At 41.5% G+C, this 5,871-nt stretch overlaps 1 protein-coding gene across 1 annotated transcript; it reads left to right on the top strand.

Moving 5' to 3' along the window:
• Positions 1-465: 465 nt before the first annotated feature.
• LOC102565995 (uncharacterized) lies at positions 466-5,389 on the top strand. The gene is made up of 4 exons (XM_019485354.2): positions 466-1,046; positions 1,828-2,070; positions 2,576-2,911; positions 4,932-5,389. Exons 1-4 carry the CDS (start codon positions 999-1,001, stop codon positions 5,139-5,141), a joined length of 837 nt encoding a protein of 278 aa, XP_019340899.1. The 5' UTR covers positions 466-998; the 3' UTR covers positions 5,142-5,389.
• The last annotated feature ends 482 nt before the right edge of the window (positions 5,390-5,871 follow it).

Here is a 5,871-nt window from a genome sequence, read left to right as displayed (position 1 = left end):
AAGACTAAGGGCCAGATCCAAAGAAGGACTTATGTCTCTGCAGTGGGACTTGGTTGATATCACATACCTAAGTAACAAATGATGACCAATAGAACTCTTGCCAGTGGTTGCCTAACACCGGCCTCTGCCACAAGGCTCCTTCCCTTTTGACCAGCAAGTAGCTCAGGTCCCTGCACTTCTTCTGTACATCCCCAGAAATGCCCTGGTCTGAGCATCTGTACACCTAGCTCCTGCCCTAGGCTCATTTGGTACAGAGGAGCCCAACTTGGAGGCCTGCCTAATACACATCACCACCATTTGATTCAGCACAAAACACAACAGCTCTAGCCAGCTTCAACAGGAATGGATGCATGGGGTCCTCACCAAGCTTAACATGTAGCCTGGTGGTTTGGACAATCTTCTGTAGAAACTAGGGGTTTGAATAACTTCAGGCTGAAGAAGGCTTAGAAACCAAGTGTCCTGCAAGCTGTCTCCCTGTTCAGCATGTGGATTTTTGGAACTTCTGAGGTACCTAAATGTCCTGATGGGGAACTGGTATGAGAAACCAAGGTAACTCTGAGCTATAGATTCCAGGTGTCTAAAATATAGGCAGTATGCTGATAAAGCCCTTCTTTTGATCTGGCCCCAAGTGATTTGCCCAAGGTCTCCCAGGAATGTCCAAGACTGGGAAAGGATTGAACCTGAGCTTCCCAAGCCCTGGCTACTGCCCTGGTCACTGGACCTTTCCAAACCTAAGAGTTTATATCAGTGATAAAAAACAGGTCATGGAAAGTGACAGTTCAGACACTTAATGGCAGACAGAATGAGGTATGTTGTAGCAACAGTGCAATTATGATACCAGCAGAGTATGGAATTGCATGACATCATTATGATTGTTTGGAAAATGAATTTGATTTGGGTTTGAATAGCATGCATCTCTCTGATTTTAACAGGGCCAGCTGGTGTTGAGTTATCTGCATGGGGGACTTGCATAAAGTAGGCTACTACATGTGACACCAATGTCTACCTTATTGTCCTCCTCTACTGTTGTACCTGAGCCAGCAATGGTATTCAATTTTCTTTATCATCTTCATCTTCTGTCATTGGCTTCAGGTAGTAACATATTTCAGGAGAGTTAGGAAAACAGTTTTGCTACCTATGTACCGGTAAATCCTCTTTTTAAGGTTATTGCTACTTTGGACTCATGCTTCCTTTATAAAATGTCTAAATAAAAAGTGGGGTTCTTATAAGAGGTAGATGGAACTGTCTCAGTTCAAATGCTAGTGCCAGTCAGCTGAAAGGACGTTATTGATCCATGATTAGTGACAGACGGTGCCTTTGCCATCTCAGTTTGTCTATGTTAAGTAAAATAAGAAGATGTGCCATTCTAGAGTTGTAGGGTCAGTTGAGGTATACCCCCAGCAAATAAGAGCTATCCTTCCCCAAGCTCAATAAAGCATGCTTGCTAATCTATGCCCTCTGAAAGTGCAGCATATCCCCCCCTCAGTGCCTAGCTAGCTGCCCTGGTCACAAGTAGAACAGGATGGGAGTCATATTTTCTACCTCATCTCTTCAGGTTATCTGGATCTGATTTTCAAAGCTATTTAGGCAGCTAGGCATCTAGTAGGGTTTTCAGTAGTGCCTTTTTGATTTCCATGGGAGTTAGGCACCCACATGCTTTTGAAAATCTGTCTGCCTGTATAGGTACCTAATAAATTGGAAATCAGTCACTTGGACACTTACAACTCATTTTCTTCAGTCCCTGGGGCAGAGGGCTGGACTCAATGATCTTCCAAGGTCCCTTCCAGCCCTAATGTCTGTGAAGTCTAAATCTATGCTTTTCACCAGTCTTTGCAGGATAGTGATGGAGATACTTTGACATCATCAGATGTCTCCCACTTTGAGACAGAATCTCTGCAGATTAAGGACGAGGAAACCCAAGCTGATGTGGAGCTCAGTAATCTGGAGAGCTCAGAGTATTCCTCCCAAGTAGCTGGGGCAGAGTTAAGAGAAATGCAGGCAGGCTTTGAACTTACTGTGCAGATATCCCCACTCAAAGACAACAAGAAGCAGCAAGAGCATGTGTTGATGGTAAGTGGAAATTAACACCGAATGAAAGGTAGGGGCATGAAGGGAGAACTGTAGGCCAGCCAAGGGGCTCAGTTTTCAGAGGAGAATGGGAGTGTGGGATGCACACAATTATACCTCCCATAAGGTACCACAGCAGCGCTGATGGACACAAGTTAACGTCTGATCTGAAATGAAATACTTCTTTTTGGTTCAGTGAACTATATGTTTTGATGTGGGTCAGCTGGATCCTAAAGGAAACACTTAGCTTCAATTTTCCTGAGGGAAAGCTGCAGAAAATGTTCAATTGTAGAAATCCCATTTTCTGTCAAAAAAAAAAAATCAAAAAATTCCTAAACAGTTCAAAGAAAGACCTTCTCAACTTGCTGGTAGAGGTTGCAGAACTAGTGAGTCAGTATTTTAGTGTTTCATTACCCCTATTTTTTAGCTCTATCAAAACCTATCAAGGCCTGATTAGGGCTCTTCTGTCAACATAATCTCAATTTATTCTTTCTCTGATCTGTATCAGGATGTCCCCAGATATACAGCAGCATTGTCACATATTCTAGATGATGTGACAGAGAGCCTGGATGGCAAGAGCCATGCAGTACATTTGGAGCCCAGGGCAAAGAGAGAAGGTAATACTTTGCAGCCAGAAGCATTCAGCAGTGAGGATGAGATGAACAACCTGGAGGAGCTGGAACAGCCATGCACGGGACAGGTCACGGCAGTTGATCTTGATTTGGAGAAGATCAAGTGGAACTCTGCAATGACCAGGCTGAAGTACGAATATGAAGATAATGAAAAGCAAAGGCAGCATGAGGAGAAAATGGAGCAGATACAGCAGCAGACAGCACAGAGATCAGTAAGCTGGGATGGAAAACGGGTTTGGGTATGACAGAGGGGGAAACAGGCAACACATTTAATGTTGTTATTTCCACACTTCCATAAGCCCTCTTTTCTTTGATTTTGCAAGAACACAGTTATCTGTTTTTAAATTAGACATGAGATGATTATCCACACTGCTCATACCACTGTTCATAGAAGAGCTGTTTCCCATCTAAGCACAAAGATAGCAATCACTGCAGTAAAACCAAAACTGTTAACTCAAGAATGAAGTTTATAGGGTAGAGTTATCCAGAGGATTATTTTCTAAATGATGATTATACCCATGTAACAGATCTTATGGATGGATTGAATGGTTATCTGCCTCTACAACAGAGTTGGTCAAAGAGGTTATAGTGCTGGAACGGCTTCTGCTAAACTTCCTGAGTTGCACATCATAAATATATCAGAGCCAAGAGCTGTGAAAAAATGTTCCAGAGGATGGGCTACACCCCTTGCTAATTAGCTTTGTTGAAGTCCAAATATTTGTAATATTTGATCCACTGCTATTACATGTCCAGTCTGAAAAAGCCAGTAGGGTTAGCAGATGTGTCATTTTCAGACATCAGATGGGTGAGTTCTTCATCACTCTTGCTGTCTTGGGCTTGATTCTTCTCTTACCTTGATAGTTTTATCCCTGATGCATGTAAGAGAAAAATCAGTGCCTGGATATGGGAAGAGGCACGTGTATCCTTAGCTTTTCTTGTAGGCCTGGTATGGTGGGTTAGCACAAAGCAGATAGGCATGTGTTTCATATTGTTTTATATTGTTATTTATTTATACTACAGTAGCTTTTAGGAACCTCTGTTGTGGATCAGGGCTGCATTATGCTAAGTGCTATACAAAGAAGGAGGTGTTAGTGTTGCCTATAGCACCTTTAGTTTCGAAATAAGTCCTCTGGGTTAGATGGTATTTCACTTACGCTGGTGGTAGGTAGCAGTGTAACACCAGTGAAACCAATGGAGTGAAACCAGTGTAAAAGAGATCAGAATCAGTCCCAGTGTAGATTTGGATAAGTGACTGGAGTTCCTCTGAGCTTGATTAAAAAAGGCCCACTGCCAACTCCTTTATTAATTTACAACCTAATAACTGTATAATAGGCTGTATAACTGGGCTGTATAATAGACCTTCGGAGATGAATGAGCCTCTCCAGAGAGATGAACTAATGCAAACTCAGACCTCCCTGGTGGCCAGATTTTACAAATGAAGGACTAGGTGCATGGTGGATCTAGGATTTTGAAAAAGGGGTTACAGATGGTTCACTACTTCATCACATATAACACAACATGTTTTTCTCCAGTTAAAGAGAAACTAGCTTTACTAATAAGCTGGGAACACTATTGCAAGGGGCACTGATTTGCTATATCATATATTAAATTTTAAAAACCCCACAAACTAGGGAAAAAAGAGTCAAAATATTCAAAACGATATTATGTCATTAGCCCCATATTCATTAAAGTTAAAAGTATGTTTCTTATCCAGATTCATAATACAAAATCTAGCCTCCTTGAGGGTCCTGACAGTACCTTCAATACTTTACTGTCAGTCATTTAAATACCTTGAGTTAATATTATCACATGAATTAAGGTTTTTAGATACAGCTAAAAACAGCCTGCAGGCCAACTAAACAGAATAGAGGCATTACCAGGAATGGCTAACAGTCAGCAAAACAGCAGAAGAAAGAGAGTCCAAATAGTGAAATATCAAGACCATTAAAAAGGACAGAGGGCCGTTAACACCTGTGCAATGGAGAGAGAGTAGCAGGGATCAGAGAGATAATAATAAGCCACGAAGTCAACTGATTGTCTCAGCATTGCCTGAATAGAAATGTCACTGGTCCTCCCAGGCAGTTAGTTTAAAAGTTCTGGCGGAGCAGGAATCAACAGGGGGTGCAGCTGCACCACTACATACCTCCTGGATCTGCCTCTGGTGAAGTGTACCCAGTAGAGGCATCTGAACGGAGGGTGGGTGAACATTACGTATCTCTTTCTTTTCCACAGTTTAGCCAAGGACTCCATGGTCTACCCCGGCCGCAGAACCAGTATGCCTTGTTTTTATACTGCTTCATCTTTATACACATCATTTACACAGCGAGGGAGCTGGCTTTCTATTTCGTTATGAGGCATTACATCTTCTGCTTTTCCATTGTGCTCTATTTCTTTTTCAAGAAGATTTTTCTGGATTACGTAAATAAGAAAAGATGTTCCTAAATCAACAGCACATTCTCTACAGCTAAAGATGCTGATCTATTCCCATTTCTCTTTACTTTTCCTGCTTTGCAGCTCTGCTGTTCTTTCCTAACTACACTGAGCATTTCCACTATTGTTATATGAAAAAGGATGTAACTTGTGCAAGTGTAACTTATTCTCTCTTTCAAAAGTTGTTGCTGAATATCATACATTCCTTGCTCTCTCGTTAACATGTTCAGCATGATTCTGTCACATTCACCAATACTAATAAAATTATGTGTGATAAGAAAGCCATTTTGAATGTGTCTTTCCATATATGCTTAGCTTCTTGGACATAGCTGCAGACCCTATATCTGCGAGGTTGTATGGATGGGGAACCACATGGCAACTTACTTTTGGTGTTTTGTTTTCAAGAGGATTCACTTGTTCCTACCTACAGTATGCCACAGTCTTGAGTTTCATGCTCTTTCAAGAATGGGATAGAACAATTTCACTAACAAAAACTGACATTCTCCTTGCAGCTGAGGTCTTATGAATGCTTAGGTCCCAGTACTAATAAGAAGGGTTTTAGGATATAATTCTAATAGCAAGGTCAGACACATTGAATCCATGCAGAATATGGCTATATCCCTTTCCCACTGCATCTGTCATATAGCATTTTTGCTATGTGCCTGGAAAAGGTAGAAGCTATATGCCATATAGAACGTTAGCAATGAGCAACTAAAATCTCACTAGCACTCTATGTTAGAAT

The sequence above is a fragment of the Alligator mississippiensis genome, chromosome 1 (genome assembly GCF_030867095.1).
Source record: "Alligator mississippiensis isolate rAllMis1 chromosome 1, rAllMis1, whole genome shotgun sequence".
Lineage (NCBI taxonomy): Eukaryota > Metazoa > Chordata > Crocodylia > Alligatoridae > Alligator > Alligator mississippiensis.
Note: the sequence above shows the minus strand (reverse complement) of the source record. Positions and strands in the feature narration are given on the sequence as shown.